Raw genomic sequence first — 24,313 nt, 5'->3', positions numbered from 1 at the left:
AACGTGAAGCAGGCCCTCCAACCCAGCTTCTGCTGCACCAAGGGACACCTAGCATCCTTCCTTCCAAGTGTGGCAAACTTCTCGTGAGAGGATGGTAGCAAGCTGCCTGGTTTTGTGTTCTTCCCTCACCCACTGTTAACCAGGAGTGTCTAAAGACACAGCCTTCTACTGCTGTGTAGCTCGGTGGCCACTGCTGAGTGGCAGACACTTTCCGGGTCTGCTTCTGAATGCCCCCCTTTCTACAGATTTCTCCCGGCACGAACACTGTAGGTGATACTCAAACTTGTAAACTCGAATTTGACTGGCTGTTTAGATTTTGGACTCCACCTTGATGACACTAAACTTTAATTATTATCATATAGGAAATCTACAACTCCTTCTTCGAGGCCACTGGAACACTCCTATCGACACATACAGTGGGGACTTCTTGTAAATCTTCTGTAAGGTTCGCTTCCGCTTGGAACAGTTGGCTACTGCGCGTGGCTGCCAGCTCCTCAATCTTCCGTTCCTTTTCTGCTAAAACTTCCTCGAGCTGAGTGATCTTCTCAGTTTGTAGGGAAAGCTGGGTGGATAGCTCCATAATGAGGCTAATCTTTCTGTCGCCCTCTTCCACAGGGGGGAGACCTCCATAGGGCACTTCCACGGAGTTCGACGCTAAAGCAGGCAAAGAACAAACACAAGAGGAGAGTCATTTTCCTCGGAGTTCCCAGAGCTCAGAGAGAGGGAAGATGAAAAGCGCTTCATTTCTCACGTTCGCCAGAGGCGGCCCAGATGTTACATCATCCGGTTAGACACACTGAGAACAGAATTTAGATCCCGTGAGGAGAAGGGTTCAGGGTGCTCGTGAAAGAAGAACTTGGAAGTCTCTGGAGAGGGACCAGAGTCAGTCCTTGCCAACTTCTAATTTTATTATTTTTTTTATATGCGTTTAACTTTCAATTAACTGTGGGAATGAGCCGACCTTGAAAGACAAATCCCAACAACAACCATGCCAGGCTTCATCTTTTCCTTTCCCCAAAGAATCATTCACAAGAGGAATGACTGGGATAAAGGAAAACACGCTTCAAATTTGATGTTTATGTGTCTGAAAAACAAGAACACATTTTGCCCTTGCTCCTTTTGGGGGAGATGGTAATATAATGTAGAAAGACTAACTTCCTAGTCTAAGCATCGGAGTTGCTAGGAGTAGAATTTGAGCCCAGGCAGGGAATTGCTTGCATGGGATCCATCACAGAGGTTCAGTTCTTTTAGGCATTTTAAAATCAAATTAAGCATCCTCTAGGACATCAAAATTTCTTCAGTATCATGACCCTTGGTGAATCTCTGAGCTAAGGATGAAGAACAGAAGAAGGGTAAGGAGGAACCAACAAGGAGATGGAGGATGCATCACTGGCCCCAATAGTCCTGGAAAATGAATCTCACTACCCATAAAAAATGTGGCGTCTGTAAAGTAAACATCATCTTATTAGACCTCAGAAGTACCATGTGGGAGCCCATAGAGGCTATCTAGTGGGAACTTTCTCAGGGTCAGAGAATCTGAGCTTGCTTTACCCAGCAGGCCTGCATAAGGGGATGATTTGACCACGGGCGTGGTTGCCAGGTGTTTGGAAAGGTCTACACTTGTGGTGTGTTTTGATCTAGCAAGGAGGAGGTCTTTTGCCCCGCCCCTTGGCGTTGTTATAAAAAGCCCTTTTGAATAAATGGAAAAGGCCATTGGGTAGTGATCCAGGCCCTCCTGAAGCTATCCTGTGTTTCTGTCTTTCTTCTCGTCAACTAGGTCTCTCTATCTAATATTTTCTTAGCCCTCTCTCCTCCTCATAAGAACCCCAGAAAAGGTGGGAAAGATAGGAGCTGGACTCCCACAGTGCCATCCTATTTACTTAAAATTTTCATCATCAAATTTCTCTGAGCTATGGAAAAGCCAGACATATTAGATATAAATAGTAAGAGATGTCACGGGCTTGGACATCAGTCTAGGGGTAATGGAGCCAATAGCATCCCAGTATGTGGCTTCGATGGTTGATCTAATATAACTGAAAGCCCATTGTTTTCTCCAACCCCAGTGAAGAAAAGCCCAAGGACCGCATCTGATACACTATTGCCAGCTATGGATAAACAGGCTTTCTATACATGCCTGTGTGAGGGCTCATGCCTTTATTTCTAGAACTCAGGGGGATAAGGTAGGAGCATTGCCATGAGTTCTAGACCACTTAGGGATATAGAGTGAGACTCTTAACACACACACACACACACACACACACACACACACACACACACACACCCCTACTACTGCTGTAGACCCATACCTGCTCTTCTCTCTCTCTCTTTCTCTGTGTGTGTGCATGTGTGTATGTGTGTATGTGTGTATGTGTGTATATGTGTGTAACCGTGTTCAAGTAAAGAATCACCCGAATTCATTAGTGAGTAAAATGTGGTGGCCATTAGCACTTCCCTGAAGGGTCTCCGGCAGAAGCTTGAGCACCTAAGGCACAATGTATAGCATCTTTGTGGGTCACAAAAGTGACAAGAAGATGCCAAGCCATTTTCTAATCTTAGAAATTATTATTGGCAAATTACTAAATTTTTAAAACTGTCTGGGAAACTTTGGTTCTCATTATTTGGAATCCTAATGTTAGTATTGAAGGGTGTGATGACTTGTTCATCTCTCTTAGGTTATAGAGAAACAAAAGGAGCTGGAGAGACACTCAGTGGTCCAGAGCACACACTGCTCATCTGCATCCCTGTCTGGAGGCTAAAAACCTCCTGCATCTCCAGTTCCTAGGGGATCTGATACCCTCTTCCAGCCTCCACAGGCACTGGAACACACACAAGATAGATTTACACAGACAGACACACAGAGACAAAAAAATTAATGTATGTTTTTCAAAGAATAGTTTAAAAGTATTACAGTTTAAAGAATTACTTGGTTCATTGTCTCTGTGGAGGTCATATGCCCTCCAGCCCAGTAGAAGCTGCCTATACAGCAGGGGCTTTTCCTAGCTGCTGACATTCAGGGCCCTACCTTTTATATCTGGCCAGAGCTGTTCTGGTAACTACCGTAACTACACACGACCAATAAGCAACTGGATGTGGCTATTCTGAGTTGAGATATGCTATCATTGTGACACAGTCATTTTGGAACACTTAGCTTGGAAAAATGTGAACTGTCTCAATTTTTGTTGATTATTATTGAAGTAGCAATATTTTGGCTATCTTGCAACAGAAAAAAAAAACATGCTATTGAAATTTATTGCATTCACGTGTTCTAACTTTAAAAGTGTAGCTACTAAGAAGTTTGAATTGCATGGCTTGAGTCTGTGAACCTCTTATGTTTCTGTTGAGTAGTGCTGGGCAGGCATCTCCTGCGGTGAGATCCAGGTGGCGGCCTAACTTGTAGACTGTATTTATCTACTTAGTTCTCACAGGCGTTATTTGGGAGGGAGGATTGGTCACTCTCGATGGATCATTTTTCTATGTCCTCTGGGGGTGGATGCATGGAAATGCAGATTTGGAATGGGTTCTTATGGGCTGAAGTAAGGTTCAACAGTTGTTGATAGAATGAGATGAAAATCTGCAGCAGGGTAGCAGTGGCACAGGCCTTTAATCCCAGCGCTCAGGAGGCAGAGGCAGGCAGATCTATGTGAGTTCAAGGCCAGCCTCATCTACAGAGCAAGATCCAGGACAGGTACCAAAAACTACACAGAGAAACCCTGTCTCAAAAAAAAAAAAAAAAAAAAAGAAAGAAAGAAAAAGAAAAGGAAAAGAAAATCCACAGCAAGGTGAGGGGAGTGGGTACAGGCTACCGGCAGGGTGGAGCAGCCAAGCTTGGCAGCCTGGGTGGAGAAGGTGTCTCCGGAGCTCTTACCTTGGATGTGTTTGGCTGCTACCACTTTCCACTTTGACCCCTCTATCAAATTTTTCTATCCCCACCTTGTCTTTAAACTGACATGTGAAATGAAAACCAGAGTGCAGTACCGCTCCAGAAGGCACATGGGTCTCTCTCATTCTTTTCTTTCCTCCTTCTCCCCCACCGCCTTCTTTCTGTCTAACATAAGTGAAAGGAGAGACAGTGAAAGGTTTAGACAGTCTGAAGAGAACTGGAGTATGCAGCATTATAGATGAATACCTTGGTCGCCTGCTTCTAACGACAAAGGGACAAACTACTGCAATGGGAGGCCTTCCCTAGGTGACATTAGATAGCACATCTGTATTCTTGCTCTGAAAGAGGACAGCAGAGAGAGAAGGTGGGAGAGAAAGAGAGATGGAAAGATACAGTGGACCTCAGATGCTTTAACGAATTATCACACACTGGGTGTCTCAGGCAATGGCCATTGTTTCTCATAGTTCCAGAGGTGGGATATTCTAGGTCATGATGGTTGGGCTCTAGTAAAACCTTCTTGGATTGTAGATGGCCTCCTTCTATGTCTCTATGGTGGGGTGAGAGACTGTAAGTTCAATAGAATCTCTTCTCCTTTGTCTTTGACACAGGGTCTTAGATAGCTCAGGCTGAACTAAAACACATGATCCTCCTGCCTCAGCCTCCAAAATTCTGGGATTACAGGTATGTGCATTCATACCCAAAAAACATTTTTATTTTTAAATTTTATGTATAGTGGTGTTTTACCTGCATGTGTGTCTGTGTACCATGTGCATGCAGTCCCTGCAGAGGCAAGAAGAGGGTGTCACGTCCCCTGGGACTACAGTTGCAAGTCATTGTGAGCTGCCATGTAGGTGGTGGGAATTGAACCCTGGTCTTCTGGAAAAGCCATCCATTCTCTCAACTGCTGTTCCATCTCTCCAGCTACCGGTGTCTGTTGTCAAGGGCGATAATATCTATCACAAGGGCCCTATTCTCATAACCTCATCCAAGCCCAATTCCCATCATGCTCACTTCACATAATCGTCGTGCTGGAAGGCAGGCCTTCAACATAGAGTTTGGGGAAAGGCATAATTCAATCTGTGGCCCAGGAAGTTGACACTTAGAAAAGGACTAGACAAGGACTAGAAAGATGAGAAAAGGGGAGCAGACGAAACACTTTAAGATCTGCTCTGCGTTGTTTCTCTGAATGAAACGAAGATGCTGATAAGGAGACAAGCTAATGAGTACGTATGCCAAAAGGGAAATTTCTTATACAAGTCAGTTCATTGTTAAGCAGTTTCTTTAGACACATAACACAAAAATATCTGTTCCGTTTCTTGGGGTGGGGGGATATGCATGTGCCATGGGGTACATGGGAAGGTCGGGGGACACCCTCAGCTCTTGTTGCTTGCCTTCTACTGTGTTTGAGACAGGGTCTCGGGGTGTGCCATTCTGCTGTGTAGTCCACACTAGCTATCCTGTGGGCTTGCAGAGGCTCTCATGTCTTTGCCTCCCATCTCATGGAATGAGTGCTGGCATTACAGATGTTTGCTCTCCGTGGGTTCTGGGGAGCACTCGATGCACTGAGCCACCCTCCCAGTTAAGCTGTGTCTACTTGTCCAAAATGGCAAAAGAAAGAAAGAAAGAAAGAAAGAAACAACATAAAAACCACCTTTTAAAACTCTTCATCAAAGCGAGGGAATGTATAATCAGGATGTCTTGAAAACTGACTCAGGCCACCCTAGGTTGTTTTTTGAACTCAACTATTAATCACGACTTTTCCTTTCCCTGAACAGTAATCTCTCATTTGTAACAGGAAGGGACAATGTCCTCCAGGGTCCCACCCGACAGCTTACATGTCCCAAATCTCAAACTCTTGCCATTTTCCCCAGACTTCCGCCAACAGATCGATAACCCCACCTCCAAAGCCATGGCTGCTTGGACATGGAGGGTCTGCCATCTGACCAGGTAACCAAGATTTCATTCCATACCGAGAGTTTCATTCCAGACCAAGACAGAGACAGCCACAGGCAAGGGCACATCTCCCTGCGAGAGAGGCACAGACCCGACTAGCCACAGCTGGAGTAGGAACCTGTCACACTTGCAGAGGTTTCTGTCATCATACAACAGCTTTCATTATTTTCTCTCTTTCTGTCTGCATGTACTTAACGTAGAGGCGAATGGGCTGAGACTGTAGCTCAGTGAAGAGAAAATGCTTGCCTGCATGCACAAGGCCACAGGCTCAATTCTGAGCCCCAAAGGGGCAGAAAGACATAAAGAGGACTAAAACTGAGAGCTAACGATTGCAGCAAAGAAAAGATGAGGCAGTTTATCACCCGAGTGTGAGCTATCTCCCACAGGTTCCCGTGTTGCACGCTTGACCCCCAGCGGTTGGTGTTTCTTTTCTGGAAGTTTCTGGAAACATTAGGACATAGGACATATTTGGAGGAAGTAGGTCTTTGAGGGCATACTGTACAAGGCTGTATCTGGTCCCCAGTCCCTTCTTTTTTGCTTCCCACTTCTTGACTGCTATGAAGTGTATGGCCACTTCCTCCCGAGGCTCCTACAGCCGCAGTGTTCTGTCTATGTGCATGCCCACGTGCATGGCTTAAATAATGCTCTGAAATCCCAAGTCAATACAAATCCTCTCTTCCTGAAGTTATTCTTGCCAGGCATTCTGTCTCAACAATGAAAGTAGGCAAGCCATGGGTGGTGGAAGTCGGGCATGTTCAGCAAGGTTAAGAGTGGGAAGTACAGGAGCGTTCTCGCATCTGGCCTGAGCTGCTCACTTTTCTCTGTCGGCCTGGAAGGACCAGAGGCTAGCAGAACTGTGACCTGTGCCTTTGGCATTTCCACCTTTTTATTCATAATCTCACAGTCACCATGCTCTTAGCAGTGTGACCCACAAGAATTACACAAAAGTAACCGATAATAACTAAGTAGATTATAGCAGGGGGAACCACATTTAAAGAAATGTCTTAGAGCCTGAGGGTTGGAGAGGGTAATCTGATTTTTTTTTTTGTAGCCACTATAGGAATTCTGAAAAGCCTCACAAACAGCGATCCTCTAATCTGGAGTCCCTCAGACTTTTCATATGTTAGCCACGGAACTGTAACCAACGGATAAAGTCTGCATCGTGTTGTCACTGCAGCTACGAACTTATAGAGACAGTGGACAGATACAAAGCTGTCCTGGACAGACTGGGATGGGGGCAGGGCAAACCCAGTGCTGTGCAGCGCTATATTAGATCGGAAGACCTAGAACACGGGAACATGAGTTTGTGAGTACAGGAGTTCTTATCATGTTGAATGGAGGCCCAGCGAATGGTGGGAAAGACTTTGTTGTTGCTTTTTAACATCCTCTGCTGAAGAGGAATGTCCCTTTCAAGTTCCTTTACTGCTGTCACCTCTAAGTACTTACTGAGCTGAGTACCACTGTCTGATTTGTGAATCAAATACCTCCAACCATGTGGCACTTTATTTTGATCTGGGACATGAGTATCTTCTACACTCATATTTAGCTCATTCATTTTTTTTTTTCTAGCAATTAATGATTGGGTCCCTGCACACAGAGCATGGATACTATGTGATGTTGGCTCCTGCAGCCGTGCTATGGGGCAGGGGATAGGCAGCCCCATGAAGCCCTGAAGGACAGTCAAGATTAGCATGAACAAACACCCCCAATAGGTCCTCACTATGGCAGTTTATTTTTCTCTTTGTTTTTCAAGCGGATGCTGAGCCTGCCAAGTATTTACTCAATAAGAAAGACTCTTAGCGTTGAGGTGATTAAATACCTCATCCTAGAACCACCCAGGATTACTGTTCAGCCTCCAAGACTGTGCCAGCATCCTCCTCTGAACAAATGCCCATCACTCTGAGTCACTCTGGGCTGGTTTTGAGAGCTGTATATGCTTGTCAACAACCGCCGGGGAGTCCAGGCTTACCCCTTGTCATTCTCGGGCTTCCCGATTGGCACACCCACAGGCATATGCCTCGCCCACTTAAATAAAAAAAATGAAGAAACAAAAACCTTCCTAGTTTTCTATCTTTCTTAATAATCATTTGTGTGTGAATGGAAATTCTCTGAAAGAAATGCGGTGCCCCCCCCCCCCCCCCCGTATTCTTGTATTTTACCGGCAAACACACAGATGGCTATTGTCCTGAAGTTCACTCCATCCTACGGCTTCCGTGTTTTCCTTTGCTCACAAAGACTAGTCTCGATGGTGCCAGACATATGACTTCAGAGGCTGTTCAATTTCCTTCTACCAAGCTGTGCACACTCAGAACACTCCTAGAGTTGGGCACTTGTTAACTGACTTGGCAAAAATTAGAAATACCGTGCAAACAGACGTGATTATTAAATAGGGTTGGTCACTTAAAAAATTAAAATATAGTGCAATATTCATCAGTTTTTGGTATATCATAGTGATGATCATCTATACAATAAGATTGTATTTTAGAATAAAAACATTAGACAAAATTTTAGACTAAAGAGAATAGAGAGCTTAAAAGTATCTGTCTGTTTTTCTAAGTGCCTTGGAAGACAAGGACACATTGAGACTCTGTATCCCCAAGGATGTGGCTCTTTCACCTCCTGAAGTATTAGGAGAGAGTCTGAGAGTACTGCAGGGATAGAAGGCAGGAAATCCAGGGGCCAGAGACTGAGTTGGAGGTCATTGTTTTAGTGTTCAACAGAGTCCCAGGCGGATGTGATGCCCATGTGACCCAGGCATCCACAACAAGACTGTAGGCTGGGTAATTTGAATACAAGAGAAACTCGCTTGAAATAAGTCCCAAGCATGAGAACCCTAGGATTAAGACTCCAAGCTTGTTAGTTCAGTGTCTGGGAATGGTTCTTTCCTCAGAAACAGCACCTTCTAGCTGACCTCCCAGGGTGGGTAGGACAGCACTGCAGGGGTTACGTTCAGATTCCAAGAGCAGAGTGGGATTTAGCTTTCAGCAGAAGAACTTCGGAAGGGTACAGACCTCCTGACTGCAGCATTGCAAATGTCACCAGAGGACTGTAGAGCTCTCCAGAACCAGAGCAAGAGGTCGAGTTGATACGGACACTTTCAGGACCTCGTTAATAGTTAGGGATCCTGGAGGCTGGAAAGCACTCTTGTCTGCTAGCTGCAAATATGGTATTTAGATGCTCTCTCTGTAAGATACCAGCAGCTAAAGGAACCAAGGGAACTGAAGACACCCATCTTCCTTCTCATGGACTCTCCAAGGTGTGGCATTACTACCCATCATGCTTATCATTTATGTAAATGCTGACTCACAGTGTATAAAGTTGCAGCAGTCCACCAGCTCCCCGTCTATCTATGCTGTTTCTGCTATCAGGGTCTGTTGTCAACATAGACAGCTTCCATTCAAACACAAGCATGAGCTATGCCAAGAGGCCTTGGTACTCTTACCCAATCCAATATTCTTCAATGATTTTGCATCTCAAGAAAACTAAATAACTCAAGTGCTTAGAGAGACCCCATGTGATCTGGGTCCACTTTCCCTCCCTGACACGTCTCTATTCCTCACAATCTCCTCTCTAGTGTAAATCCAATACTTAATCTCCTACATCCCCATCATTCTTATTGCTACTCCTAAGAGATAAGGCATATTCCTACCACAGGGCCTTTGCATTTGCTATTACCTCTGTCTGGACTATTATACCCTGGATATGCACATGATTCCCCACCTTAATTCCTTCAAGTCTTTATTCTACAAAATTTCCTTCATTCGTTAAGGCCTTCCCTGGATATCTTTCTTATAATTTCAACTCCCGTTACTGAGCACTCCAAACCTCGGTTTACTGCTTTGATGTAAATGACACACAGCACCTGACCACTTTGGCCATGCTGTAGTGTCTCTTGCTCCCTAGAGTGGAAGCTCCAGATGGACAGACTTTCTCCACAGTCTTCTTCCCTGCTGTGTCTCCTGTACTTGGAATATGGTAGGTCCTCACTACCAGGTAGAAAGTGCACATGCAATGCAAAATCACCACGGGAAAGGACTAGCCTGGAGATCTCAGTGGGTGCATCGTTAAGATGCTATCAGAAAGGGACTAGCTGACTATGAGTGGTTTGAAGGAGGGGATGGGAAAGATGGGGCAGAGATGGCTTTTATTAGGGAGGAAGGTCAATACAGAAAGAGAGAGAGGAGGGTAAAATAATGTAAGGATGTCTGAAATGTCACAAGGAATATTTTTATTATTTATTTACCTAAAATTATATATATATATATGAATCTATGTGCATAAATATACATATGTAGTTTGAATGAAAATTTCTTGCCTGGGCTGACAATGCTTCCCCCAAGAGCTACAGATGATCTAGCAAAAACCGTCAATGCCAGGCATAAGAAGTCCCCTTTGAGTTGTTGGTCAGGGCTATCCCAAGACTCCAACACATTATAGGCTATTGCTGCTCCATTGGTTGTCTCCTAGAGGTTGAAGATAATTCCTCATTGCTGAGGCAAACGTACTTCAGACACAAAATTTGAAGGACTTGAGCTGGATCTGACCAGAAAGCCTCCTCCCTGGGGACATTCATGGCATCAGAAAGTACCAAGCAAGCTCCAATGGAGGAAAAGCAACTAACAGCCCTGCTTGGTTACATGATGCCTATGGACTTCAACAATGGCCGTCATGGCACAACAACCCTTAGTGTGCAATCATGGCACACACTATCTTGATGGTAACCAACAGCTCTCTAGTAAGAATTAAGGCCTGCTCAATAAGAGGGAAATCAAGCCTGGTACTGGAAACCTAGCAGACTACTCAGAGCCAATGAGGTTGTGGATCTTCGTGGAGAACCTACAACCTCCAGTTTATGAAGCCAGCATAATTCCTAACAGCATCCTAAATGTGTATTCTTATACCCAACAGAAAAGTGTAATTCTTATCCCTCATCAAACAAAATTCTTTTTGAAACAGATGAAGACTGTTTAAGCAAACCACAGAAAATCAAAATTCAGAGGACAAGTAATCTACCAGCTCCCACTGATAGATTTATACCACAACTCTCCACACCTACGGCTCAGGAAACACATGGAAGAGGGGCCAGAGAGACTGTAAGACTAAGAGAAACAGGAAATCTGCTGTGAGATTGTGTCTCTTAGACTGTCAGGGAAACTACACTCATGAAATCTCAACAACATGGCTGCCCAAATGTGGCCTGAGTAAGGAAATCACCAACAGACATGCTAACATGAGAGGGAGAAATGCTATGGGGTCCCAGCACTAGACAAAAAACTTCAGGCAACTAAGGAATTTTGGGAATAGGGATGGGGAATAGTCATCCTCAGGGAAGAGTACATCGATGGTTATCCAGCACAGCATGGTTACCAAATGCCAAGTGGTCACCTCTGAAATCATATACATACAAGTAACATTGTATGGGCAGATTAGGTTTTATATATATATATATATATATATATATATATATATATTCCTAGATATACACACACACACACACACACACACACACACACACACACACACACGCACCTTAACGGTTAATGAAAAAGCCGTCATGAATTTGAGAGAGAACAGGGGTGGCATGGGAGGTTTTGGAGGGAAGAAAAGGAAGGGGGAAAACAATGCAATTGTATTTTAACTTCAAAATATAAAGTTAAAATAAAAAGTAAAAGATGGCACTTAGGTTCCTTCCTGGGCACATTTCCCCCTCTTCCAGCAAATCTTTTAACTGCTGCATTAAAATAGTACTGATGATGTGGGAGAAACTTGGAGTAGTCGTTTGATGTTATAAATGATCTACTAAACTTGCTTAGAAAAGTAAATTCCATAAAGGAGAATTCAGCAGAGGGAGCAGTCAACAAGTCTAGTAGCACAACTAGACTTGGTAGAAACTATAGAAAAAACATATGGGACATCTAACATAAACAAGATTAGTTTGCTGAGAACATGTTTCTGTTAGATTTGTCCACTAAGATGGCCACCAATGAAGCCCTATTCCCATAGCAAAAGGAGACAGCTTTGGTCACAGCTTGCCCTTAGGCCCATCCCCCACCCCACCCCTACCACACAGGGCAGCACTGGGACAGGACCACCATTAAGTCCTGGTCTGTCATTAAATTAGGAAAGATGTAATTCTGCCCTGCAGGCAGGATGACCCTGATTAACAGCTGCTGGTCAAAGCAGCCCCATCTGTCTATGGTTAGCTAAGACAAATATTTTTATGTTGTAAATCTAATTTCTCTCAGCAACCATCTCATCTTGGTATTTCTGTCTCAGTGAAATGGGTTTAATTGCTCAAGTGTAACTTGGAGCCGTGACACTGATTATGTTAATGGGGATTTCTGTTCAGGGCTGGTTCTCTTTTGTGCATTAGCCAGAAAAAGTCACGTGATATTATTCAAGAGTTTTTCCTTTGTTAATCTCTAAGCGGTGAAGTGATTTCTCACTGGGAAGTCATATTAATTCTTTTTGTTTCATTTGTTTTGTTTTTTGAAACAGGGTCTTTCTATGTAGCCATGGCTGTCCTGTAACTCTCTATGTAGACCAGAATGACCTCAAACTCAGAGATCCAGCTGCCTCTGTCTCTTGAGTGCTGGGCCAGCACATTAATTCTACAGCAATAAAAATATACTGTCATGATCCTGTAACACTGAATGTAACACATCTGAGTTTATTCTCTTTAAAAATAGGCATGTAACAGCTAGGGGATCTCATCTGCTAGTCTTCCTTGAGATCTGGAAGCTATGAAAATGATTCCCAAACCTGACACCCAGGATATCATCAAACCAGGATTTCATCTTTGAAATTCTGCTTGGGTGGATGGATCAGAGTGCCAGGGAATCTGTGTTTTCAAAAAGCCCCACAGCTGACTTGGATCAGCCAGCTTTCTGCTGACCTATGTGAAGCATGGTAGGTTGACCTTTTGACTCAGTCCTTAAAAGCTGGCCAGTAAGCATCCAGACAAGCCTCTTCTTGATAAAACTTCAGTTCTCAAAGCCAGAGAAGGGAGATCACATCTGTTTTATTCTTGGTGCCTCTCCCTGGCTATTCGACAGGACTCTGCTGGTAAACACTACCGGTTGACTAAACGTATTCATGGTCCTCATGGCCTCAGACCTCTTTTAATTAGATTATATCCCAGAAACATCTCAACAGTTTATACTTGGCTAAATCATCTCCAGGGCATCCCAGAGAGAGTCGAAAGTGTTGGCTTTGTTTTGCTTCTGTTTCTGTTTTCATGTTTGAAGGGTTCATCTATCTCTGTTCTCTGCGAGGAGTCTCTTTACCAGGAATGGATGGAAAAGAGAGACTCTGAAGGGCAGAGGAAGGGAGGATCATATCTGAGGTGGAAACGTAAGACCTCCTGGATTCTATGAGTGAGTTATCCCTAAAGCTTGCTGGAGTCAGATAATACGCCCCCAAAGAATTAAGGGCATTGTCACAGAAAGACAGAATGATACCTTGGTGTCAACTTGGGAAGGGTGGTAGTTGGGTATCACAGCTGTCTCTGCAGAGCTAACATAGGTTGGTGCAGAAACCTAACTATGGCACTCTGAAATGTCAATCTTTGACACATTTCATGATGTCTATTCAGAGAAACTACTAACAGAAACAGCTCTTCATTTTGTAAATGAAATTAATACCTAAAAGGAAATTTACATTGAGGATGTAAAAAGCCAGTCCATGTAAAATAAGCTTTCCCATCTGGTATTCATCTTTTTGCTTAGAAAGGATCCTTTCTGAGGAAGACAAGATTGGGAGGTGTGTGTGGTTTGAATAGGAATGGCCCCCATAGACTCATATGTTTGAATGCTTGGCCCATAGAGAGTGGCACTATTAGTAGGTATGGGCTTGTTGAAGTAGGTGTGGCCTTGTTGGAAGAAGTGTGTCACTGTGGGGATGGGCTTTGAGGTCTCACATGCTCCAGCTAGGCCTAGTGTGGCAGTCTCCTTCTACTGCTTGTGAATCAAGATGCAGAACTCTCAGCTTCTTCTCCAGCACCATGTCTGCCTTCATGCTGCCATGCTTCCCACCGTGATGATAATGGACTGAACCTCCGCACTGTAAGCCAGCCTCCCTTAAATGTTTTCCTTTATAAGAGTTGCTGTGGTCACAGTGTCTCTCCATAGCAATAGAAACCCTAACTAAGACAGGGGAGATCTGACACCCGGTCCAGCCAGAGATCAGCAGAGGCAGATTTCATTGGGACAGTTCTAACAATACGGTCCTTCTTCTCTGGAAATGTGCCCTCTCAGCATTTGAGAGCCTGCTCCAACTCCCATCTCTTCGAAAGCCTGAGCCTTGCTGCCTTTGCTTAGCTCTGCACCTGCCTAGCCCTCTCTAGAGTCATGTGCTTCGCGTGTGTCTCCATGTTTCTCCATGTTCACTTTTGTTTTCTAGTTAACATGCCTCTTGTCAGTTGTGTTGGAGCCCATTGAGGTTTTCTAGTAGCTTTATTCAGCAGGACTTGGTAAAGAGGATGACTGGGCCACAGGCATGGGTACCAGGTGTTTGGAAGGGTCTACGCTTGGCTGTATCTAGCAAGGGGGAGGTCTTTTGCCTCTCCCCTTGGCATTGTTATAAAAAGCCCTTTTGAATAAAGTTCTGGGCTGGTGGGTTTGGACCCAGGCCCTCCCAAGGCTATCCTATGTTTCTATCTTACCTCTCATTGTCTAGGTATCTCTTTCTATCTAAGTGTTTCTCATTTCTCCCTGCTCAAGAGTTCCCTGGTCACAGAAGTGGGAGCTGGTTCCACCACACAGTTGAGCACATAAATTAAAATTACCACAACTTCAATGGGAGAAAGTGTGTTTAAAATCTTCATAAGTTGGAAGGAAGCTGAGGAAAAAGTTTAAGTAGCTAGACATTGCCTGGTCAGCGGTGGTCAATACGTATTTCATTCTGTGAGTTACTTTTATATCATTGTGATCAAACTACCTGACAGAAACAACCGATGAAAGAAAGGAGAAGGTTCTGGCTCACAGCTTCAAAGAGTTTTAGTTCATCACAGTAGGGAAGGCAGGGCACAGTGGATCAGTTCTGGAGCATCACAAGTGTGTGGCAGACGCCCTTCCCATGGTGACAGACCAAAACCAGGGAGCTCTGGACTGGGACCAGGGCAGGTGCAGCCTTCAGAGGGGCCAGGACTTAGAGCAGGGCAGGCACACCTTCAAAGGCACAACTCTGGTGAACTACTTCTGCCAGCCGGGCTCCATTTGCTAAAGGCTCCATAGCCCACCCAAATATCTACTCACTAGGGCTGAAGTGCTCAGAACGCCAGCCTGTGGGGGACTTTTCAGCTTCAAACCACAGTGCCCATCTTCTGTTAGCTTGCCAATAGCACAGGTATTTTGCTGGGGAAAGTTAAGGGCACATGGGTGAACTTGCTCTTTCTGGAACTTTGGGCCCTCAAGTCATTACTGGATATTTACAGAAAGGATTCTTGAACACAGTTGGGAAGACGTAAATACCTTTAGCATTATGAGCTACTCCAGGAAAGAGTCAATCTATGCAGAAGAAGGGGGGGTTTTAGAAATGTCTTACTTTTTCCAGTGAGCAGGTCCAACAGCACCTTTCAGAAAGTCTGAGTAGTTGGTCTTTCAAAGAAAATAAAGACTAAAATGTAATGATCAACATTGCTTGCCAGAAAGCCAAAGGTAAAAATGAACCCTGGTGGGAGGGTCAGGAAATTTAAGGCAGGGAGAGACCCAGGGGATTATCTGAAGGGACAGAAGAAAGAAGACAATGAGTGGAGGTCTGTTTCTGTCCTTATGGGAAAAGGAATCAGCAGGGACTCAAAGTCCATTAAGATGAGTTTCCATCTTTTAGGGTCTGTGTTATTCCCTGAGCACCCCCACCCACCCACCCAGAGCAGCCAATGGTACATGAGTTCTATTTTATGGTTTCTAGTGTCTTGTAGTATTGAAAAACAATATTCTGGTAATGATAGCACTCAAATAGTTATTCTTTGATAATAACAAAAGAAGTTAGTAGAGTTTTTCCTTTTCTTTTTTCCTTCTGAGAATGATAGGATAAAGGACATCATTTTTGTTTATTAAGATTTTGTTTATTTAGCTGGGCGGTGGTGGCACACGCCTTTAATCCCAGCACTCGGGAGGCAGAGCCAGGCAGATCTCTGAGTTCGAGGCCAGCCTGGTCTACAGGGCGAGATCCAGGACAGGCACCAAAACTACACAGAAACCCTGTCTCGAAAAGACAAAAAAAAAAAAAAAAGTAGAAAAAAGATTTTGTTTATTTACATAGTAAAAGGGAAAAGTAATTTTTACTTAGCTGACTCAATACTACTTACATCCCTGGTCATGTGACACAGTCGTATTTTGTGCACAGATTTGAAGGATATGCACCATTTTACCTCACACCATGACATTCTTCTCTTCCTCACCTATTAACACTCATGTATTCCTCTCTGTCTTTGGATTAGCCCTGAGATGACAGTGTTACCATGAACTTTACCAGCTCCCTAGGTGAGGTATATGGTCTAGAATCAACCCATCTTGGCAGGAGTTCTGTTTTGTTTTTAAATTAGGCATAAGACATGATAAACTGCAGTAACTACTGTACCAGCTGGAGGGTTACAGAGAATTTATTTGGGTGGTTCAGGTTGGTTTTTTTTTGTCCGGAACACTAAATCCACTGTGACTTGTTCCAGCCAAATAACATTGTCACATAACTCTCAGAGCAAATTCTCCAGTTTGTGAGTACTCCATCACTGTGGGGTGACATTGCTGAAATTTGTTACTGAGATTTTTATTTCTATGAAACATTGAGCAGAGGCAGATCTGAAGGCTTCATCCATAATTCTTAGCATTGCAGAGTACTTTGGAAATACAGATATGGGGTTTGCAGAATAATGCCCTTCTCAGCCATGTCCACAAAGATGTCGAGAATAACTCCTAAAGGGTACTCCCATACCAGAAAGTATGCGACTTTATGTGGCAAAGCCCCTTTGCAAAAATAACTGGGGATGTTGAGATGGAAAGGTTGTCCTGCATTATACTAGACTTAATGTAATCACTAGAGGGATTTCCCCTCCCCTCCCCTCCCCCTTCCCTCCCCTCCTTCCCTCTCCCCTCCTTTCCTCTCCTCTTTCCTGACCTCCCCTCCTCTTCTCTCTCCCCTCCCTTCCCTTTCTCTCCCCTCCCCCCTTCCCTCTCCCCTCCTTTCCTCTCCTCTTCCCTGGTCTCCCTCCTCTTCTCTCTCTCCTCCCCTCTCCTCCTCCTTTGTCCTCCCCCCATGATTTGGGAAAATGTAACAAGCTTTGGTGTAGGCTCCTGTGGCCCCAGCTGGGACCCCAGCGGCCATGCCTCTTTCCCCATCCCCCAGTCATGCAACTGAGGCAAACAAAGCTGCTTTTCCTAAGTGGCGCCTTGCTGGGCATCGGGTCACAGTGCTGAGAAAATATCTGATACACTACGCTGCTGGCTCTGAAGATAAGAAAGGTACCCAGAGCCAAGACGTGTCATTGCCCTATAGAAACTAGAAAGTACCAAGAATCGTGTTACTCAGGACTGCTAGTAGGGACACAGGCCCCTCACCTGCTGGCACCTTGACTGTAGGCCAGACACAGTTGTTTTGAACTTCTGACCTCCAGAACTATAAACTAATACAACTGGGCTCTTTTAAGTTACTAAGTTTGGATCATTTGTCACGGCTGCAATAGGAAATCAATAGAGAGCAAACTCATGCACTCCTGAGTGGTAGGAATGGAGCCCAACAGCTCACCCAGGCCAACACACTACGGCTCAGGCTCTTGCATTTTACCTGAAGGGTGCTGAAGGTTTCCCTAAGTCCAGAAAGTCCTGTCTCCAGTGGCAGCTTAAGATATTGCTACCCCCTTTGCTTTTGTAGATGTTAATGGTTCCACACAGTTAGCATTTAGACTTTCTCCTGCTGATGGTCTGTGAAAGGACAGAGAACCCTTCCCTATTTAGCCACTTTGGGGTGCTTCCAGACTCCTCTCCTCCGAATTCTCTATATCAGGACTGGCTTTCCTATCATTTGTCTCGTGTTAACCCAATGCAATCTGGATTTTTATTTGGGGGTTTTATTTATTTGAAACAGACTCTTTCTGTGTGGCCATGCTGGCTTCAATCACCCCAGTGCTGAGTTACAGGCATGCATCACCACTATGCTGAAACCCTAGTGTTGTAGAGTATCAGTTAAAGATATATGTGTTTATGCTGTGGAATATTTGTTTAATGATGCAAATATGTGTTGCATTCTTTTATGTTGTGCTGTGAAATGGTCTGTATGTCAAATGTGTTGCTGATTGGTCAATAAATAAATCACTGATTGGCCAGTGGCCAGGCAGGAAGTATAGGTGGGACTAACAGAGAGGAGAATTGAGAGAACAGGAAGGCGGAAGAAAGACACTACCAGCCGCCACCAGGACAAGCAGCATGTGAAGATGCCTGTAAGCCACAAGCCACGTGGCAAGGTATAGATTTATAGAAATGGATTAATTTAAGATACAAGAACAGTTAGCAGGAAGCCTGCCACGGCCATACAGTTTGTAAGCAATATAAGTCTCTGTGTTTACTTGGTTGGGTCTGAGCGGCTGTGGGACTTGCGGGTGACAGAGATTTGTCCTGACTGTGGGCAAGGCTTTGTTCTCCCAAGAACTCAAGATGACTGCAATTTGGGGATTCCTATCTCTGGCCCTTTGTCCAGAGGAAAGGGGACAGGTAGACAGAACCAAGACAGAGACGTCAATCCCCCATTCTCTTTTAATTATCCTGTGGGTCCAACTGAGAAGTCAATGTTTTTCACAAAAAGTGCTTTTTAGAAAAAAATCTAAGTGTCTGTTTCATGTGTCTATATAATTCTCATTCAAACACTATTTTCGGGGACTGGATCTCAGTCTCTTCGGGTACTAAACTATAGTTTCTGAACTCTGTCTTTCTCTGGTTTTCACAACTTTACGGAAACATAATAGATGTCTGTATGGAACTAGGAAGATGGTGGGGTTCACCTATCAGATGACACCAATGGGATTCAGCCCTTGGACATTTATTCTTGGAACATACGGGGACCAATTCAGAAAAGACCAGGAAAAAAATTAGCAAAGAGGGAAGGAGCCATCAAAGTGTCCGAGAAGCAGCAGCAGAGTTGAAGTCAGAAGTGTTAGGACCCTTGCCCACTGGAAAGGAGAGGCTCAATAAACCAATATTGTTTCTCAATCTTCCTTCCAACGTAAACAATTCTAATGTCTTTCTTCCTTCCTTCCTTCCCTCCCTACCTCCTTCATTCTTTCTTTTTTTCTTCCTCTTTTACTTTCTTTGTGAGTTTTGAAATCATGCAGCTCAGGCTAGTCTGAAATTCCTTATGCAATCCATGCTACCTCTGATTGTCTAATTTTCCTGCCTCTGTTTCCCAAGAGCTAGGATTACAGATTTACACCACCACACCAGCTTAACTTTATTTTCATTAACACTTCGTTCTCCTTTTTTTGTGTGCAACTTTACTGATAGTTTAATATAATAGAAAAAAATAGACCCAGGGATGAGGCCAGGGCCAGAGATAGATGTCTATTACCACATTCAATTGCCAGCATAAAAACACCTTGTTCTATTATTATTATTATTATTATTATTATTAATATTTTTATTGTTGTCTTACATAGCCGAGGCTGGTCTTGAACTTATTGAGTTATTAATAACTTTGAACTTCTGATTCTCCTGACTCTACCTCTCCAGTGTTGGGTTATAGCAGACAAAGTTGAGTGGGAGACAGGGCAGGAAATACTATGGGAACTGGAGGGAAGCAGTGGTGGATGGATATGACCAATATACATTGTATAAATGTAGGAAACATTCACAGTATAAAACATTTAAAATAAAACAGAAACAAATGCCCTGCTTTCCAGGGCATTGTGTAGAACACAGTTGTTTCAATTCCCACTCCCTGTGGAATGCTACTCCAATTTTATCAGCTTGAATTTTTTTATTTTTTTTCAGCTTCAAGATGTAATTTCATCTTGAAATTACAAGAGATAATTCAAAAGTGATAGAGAACCTCCCCCAAAGGAAACTCAAACAAGCTTTTATTTCTTTGCAAAACCTCCTCATGTTCAGTATAAATGGTAATTCTCATAGACACTTTTCTCATTAGTTTTCTACTTTATCAGGGAAATTATATTTTTTGACTATATTATCACAGCTAATTATTTTCAGCTTGGGCTTAAATGTTGCAGGATATTTGATCACAGTGTGAACCCCAAGTTTCTGTTTGCATTAATTAAATAAAACCAACCTGAGGTCAGGAGGTGGGGCCAGCAACTAGTTGACAGAAAGTAATCATAGAGAGTCAGAGGGAGTCTGGAAGATAGACAGAGAGATGCACAGGAAGTAGTAGGGTGAGACTTTGAGTGTGGTAGTCTTTTTTTTGATGTGGGAGAGCATCTTTCTGAGACACTGGTGAAGAGGGAAGGTCAGCTAGTTGCTCCTCAACCTCTCTGAGCTAGCAAGTTTTCACCCCAGCCTCAGACACCTGTGTCTTCTTGATAAATAGAATGATAGAGATTTAGTTAAAAACTACATTTGGTGGCAGTGGCAGGAGGCAGATCCAGCAGGACATAAAAGTCCCACTGGGCTGCTGCCTGAAAAACGGGCCAGTGACTGCTGTGCCACAGTTGCTGGCAGAAACAGCACAAGATTCAGGTGCAGCTGCTGTGCCTGAGGAAAAACAACACTTAAATCCAAAGCACATTACAAAAGTACAAAAAATATGTAGAGGATTGATAAAATACTTAGCAAAACACTTTTGTATTGATATAGGAAATTTCATTGTATGTGTTTGAAATATATTGTGCATTAAAGTCAGGAAAATAATGCAATGCTTAAATATATCAAACAATTTACATCAGTGAATTAATCTACTTGTGTTCCTTATATATTTTATCTTATTTACTATGATTTGTTAATCTTTGTGTGTATAGTGTATGCGTGCGTGTGCATGTGCATGTGTGTGTGTGTGTGTGTGTGTGTGTGTGTGTGTGTGTGTGTACATGAGTGAGTGCATGCCATGACATGCATGTGAAGGTCAGGATTAGAGGACAACATCTTGTGACTGTCATCGACTTCTATCTTGAGACGGGTTCTCTTTGGATGCCACTATTTGTGCTAGTTGTTCTGAGAGACCCCAAAGGATTCCCCTGTCTCTGCCTCCCATAAGAAGCATGCTAACAAATTCATGTTACTACATCTAGCTTTATGTGTGTTCTGGGGCTCCAAATTCAAAGTAAGGTAATTATGTTTTGCTTCATTATTTTAATAGGATGCCTTCACAATCTGTATGAGAGCATATTTGAAATGTGTAGGCAACTTTTAAATCATATCACTACATCTTGTTACTGGAATTTCTATGGCCAAAGTCTTTGCTCTGTCATTACCCTCATCACACTAATTAAAGAGACAGCTGAAAGGAAAAAGCAAAGAAGGAGTGTTTAATATGGCCGCATTGAAAAGAGGAACAAACGAAGAGGTGTAGTGATGCCCAAGTCTGTCTTTGGGGTAGTTTCAGGAGGTCTTGGTTTAAATAGATGGCATAAAGTTTGTACAAACAAGCAGTCTTGGTCAAGCTATATTCCCTCCTCATCATTGGCTAAATATTGTCCCAAGTCCAGTTTCTCCTGCAAAGTAGTCTGAAAAGTTGCAGAAATATATGGAGTCTTTTCTTGAGAGACAAGTTTCTCCACTGTCTGGCACCCAAATTTCAGCTTTTCCCTTCCCTAGCATGAGATTCCTGGGGGGAAATTTCAATTTCTTGAGGTTCATTGTTTCAATAGTCTTATAGTCAAAGTGAGGGGGTACAGGTATTTCTATATAATTGGTTTTGCTAGGATTGTTGCAATCTTGCCTCTGCCACCAGATTTCTATATGTTTCTATATAATATAAATGCCACCAGCACCAGCATTTCTTGCTTCTCTTAGGTCACAGCATGTCCATTTGATTATGGAAGGTTTCTAATCTTTTCACATTGAATAGAATGCCCCATAAATAACACAGGCTATTGCCATTGCCCTGGGTTGCCCACAAGAACTCAGTAATAAAACCCTATTGCTGAGAACGCCATGCTCTTCAATCACATGACATGGAGAAATCAAGTAGGTGCAGGTGAGGATGTTTTCTGCATGCTGGCTAACTTTCATAGTACCAGGAGATATTTTGTAGGCAGGGGGTGGGGAGAAAAGTCATCAACCATACAACCAGTTAGTTTCCTGTCAATTTGATACAATCAAGGGTCATATGTAAAGATGGAACCTTGATTTTGAAAATGCCCCCCTCCATAAGATTAGCCTGTTGGCATTTTCTTGATTAATATTGATATGAGAGGGCCCAGGCCACTGTGGGTGATGCCACCCCTGGGTAGGTGGACCTGGGTTATTAAGAAAGCAAGCTGAACAAGCCATGGATGGCAAGTAAACAGCATTACTCCATGTCTTTGCTTCAGTTCCTGCCCTGACTTCCCTTAATGATGGACTGTGATAAGGGTATGTAAGGCAAATAAACCCTCTCTTTCCCAGGTTGCTTTTGGTCATGGTGTTTATCACAGCAATAGAAAGCAAATTGGAATAACAGTCTTACTCAGTTGTGAACTCTGTGAGCTTCAATAATGATCAGCCTGGCAAGATAGGCCCATTGGTACAACAGTGGCATGAATGGTATGGGGGTAACCAACCACTTCCTGATTGGATATAAGGCAAGCAAGGATGTAAGTACACATGTCTGGTACTATAAACCTGGCCAAGAGTACATGGCTCAGGAAGCCATAGGTTCTGGGGTGGACCCACTACTATTATTTTGCTAAATGGACACAGTATTAAATTGCCTTCTAAATATGTATCTCTCTACTCATCGATCAGTGCAGCTTGTTAGGCCTCCTTAGAAAGGTTTCTTTGTACGATGGATGGTAGTTAATGCCGTAACTCATAACTGGTCAAAGTATTGAGACTAGGTGTCTAAAGAGTGCTCAGCAACAAATGGGATTCCTATATCTCACTAACTCCTCACAAGATTCACTGTGGATCAAGAAAGAGAGTGCAGAAAGATTGTAAGAGGCAAGGTCGAGATTTGAGAGTGTTTTAGTTACTATCCTGTTGCTGTGAAGAGACATCGTGACCAAGACAACTCTTCTAGGAGAGTTTAATTAGGGGCTTGCTTACAGTTTCAGAGGCTTAGTCCATTATCATCATGGCAGAGAACATCGTAGCAGGGAGTATGACGGTGGACAGATATGGTGGTTGAGAAACAGCTAAAAGCTACATCCTGATCCATAAGCTGAAAGAGAGACTGGGCTTGGCATGGGTTTTTGAAATCTCAAAGCCCACCCCCAGTGGCATACTTTCTCCAACAAGGTCACATCTCCTAATCCTTCTCAAATAGTGCCATTCCCTGATAACTAAGCATTCAAATATATGAGCCTCTGGGGGCCATTCTTATTCAAACTGTAGCAGTGAGACAGTGTCTTCTATACTGGTACAGAACCACTGAACTCATGAACTCACTGTGGCTGTGTCTGTCTGCACAAGATCAAGCCAGTCAATATTCCAGCATGGAAGGAGGAAGGGCTTATGATTCCTGCTCCCTGCACCTCAGCTGAGGAGCAACTGACAATTGATAGATTCTAGGAGATTCTAGGATAGATTCTATGGAGAGTCACTTTGTTAAATAGTGTGGCACCTGGTAGCTCAGTAATGTTCCAATGAATGGCCCTACTCCTATGAGTATATGGAAGGCATAAACCAGACTCCACGAATTATAAAAGAAAGAGGACATGAAGTTGGGGGAGGGGTGAAGAGTGAACGTGAATCCAAGAGGAGTTAGGGACTGAAAATGATTATAATACATTCTATCCGTGTAGTCAATTCTTAATTAATGAGATGTTTTATTTTTAAAAAACAAAAAAGGAATAGCACAATAGGTCACATGTCTCATTCTTTTGTGTTTCCATCTATTACTGATTTATGATCCAGCAAATGCTAAGAATCTGAGGAATTGGCAGCAGGGTTACCATTAAGACTTGTGGGCATTTGTTCTGGCTACTTTCCAAGATGGCCCTCCCATGTCTTCTGGTTCTAACCACCTGGATAAACAAAGACTTAGAGAATACATTCAATTCAGCAGCTTAGCCTTTTATTTCTCACTTAAGATATAGAAATTGCTTAAATTTAATCTGCATCATGTAGTAATTGGCTAATACAATTATTGGAGCCAAATAAATAACATGTTTTTTTTTTTTTTTTTTGTTTTTTTTTTTTGTTTTTTTTGTTTTTTTTGGTTTTTCGAGACAGGGTTTCTCTATGTAGCTTTGTGCCTTTCCTGGAACTCACTTGGTAGCCCAGGCTGGCCCCGAACTCACAGAGATCCGCCTGGCTCTGCCTCCCGAGTGCTGGGATTAAAGGCGTGCGCCACCACCGCCCGGCAAATAACATGTTTAAATGGCAAAGTTTGCCTAGAATT

At 43.4% G+C, this 24,313-nt stretch overlaps 1 protein-coding gene across 1 annotated transcript in view; it reads right to left on the bottom strand.

Moving 5' to 3' along the window:
- Positions 1–328: 328 nt before the first annotated feature.
- Ccdc192 (coiled-coil domain containing 192) overlaps positions 329–24,313 on the bottom strand; it is a 202,746-nt gene continuing 178,761 nt past the window's right edge. The window contains exon 7 of the mRNA XM_059246205.1: positions 329–654. Coding sequence (XP_059102188.1) covers positions 368–654 — 287 coding nt within the window. The 3' untranslated portion in view covers positions 329–367. The remainder of the gene's footprint in view (positions 655–24,313) is intronic.

Source organism: Peromyscus eremicus, chromosome 19 (assembly GCF_949786415.1).
Source record: "Peromyscus eremicus chromosome 19, PerEre_H2_v1, whole genome shotgun sequence".
NCBI classification, from domain to species: domain Eukaryota; kingdom Metazoa; phylum Chordata; class Mammalia; order Rodentia; family Cricetidae; genus Peromyscus; species Peromyscus eremicus.
This window is presented reverse-complemented; position numbering and strand designations above follow the sequence as displayed.